At 48.2% G+C, this 469-nt stretch overlaps 1 protein-coding gene across 1 annotated transcript in view; it reads right to left on the reverse strand.

Moving 5' to 3' along the window:
* The window catches only part of LOC119594304 (proto-oncogene tyrosine-protein kinase ROS-like), a gene marked incomplete in the record, with an annotated part of 29,713 nt that overhangs the window by 17,108 nt on the left and 12,136 nt on the right, over window positions 1-469 (reverse strand). The window contains 1 exon segment of the mRNA XM_037943363.1: window positions 26-226. Coding sequence (XP_037799291.1) covers window positions 26-226 — 201 coding nt within the window.

Genomic DNA, 469 nt, shown 5'->3' on the forward strand with positions numbered 1-469 from the left:
AGACCAACACCCCGGGAGCACCAACCCGTCCAGAGACACAGCCAGCATCGCGTTGTTTTTCCTGTCTGCCACGAGGACCTGGAAGTTGGGCGGGTCGAGCACCAGGCCGCCCAGATCCAGCTCCGGCGAACTCAGCACGATCTCGGGCTCCCTCGTGTCGTCGCTGTCGTTCATGTCAAGGCGGTACAGCCCCCCGTCCACGTCTTCGGAGATCCACCAGATGTATCTGAGGTCGGAGGAAAGAAGTTCGTTATTAATTAATGTCTGTTGGATGAATTATATAGGGAGGTTAGGGTATTGTGTTGTATTGATGTCTCTTAGGAAAGAAATGAAAACAAGCTTGTGTGGTTGAATTCTGTTTCATTTTATGTTTTCTCTTCCTTTCTGGTAGTGTCAATACATTATCCTACATTATCAAATGGCTCATTGAAAGGGTCTACCTAAAGAAAAACTGATAGCATGTGTTGAG

Source organism: Penaeus monodon, chromosome 33 (genome assembly GCF_015228065.2).
Source record: "Penaeus monodon isolate SGIC_2016 chromosome 33, NSTDA_Pmon_1, whole genome shotgun sequence".
Classification (NCBI taxonomy): domain Eukaryota; kingdom Metazoa; phylum Arthropoda; class Malacostraca; order Decapoda; family Penaeidae; genus Penaeus; species Penaeus monodon.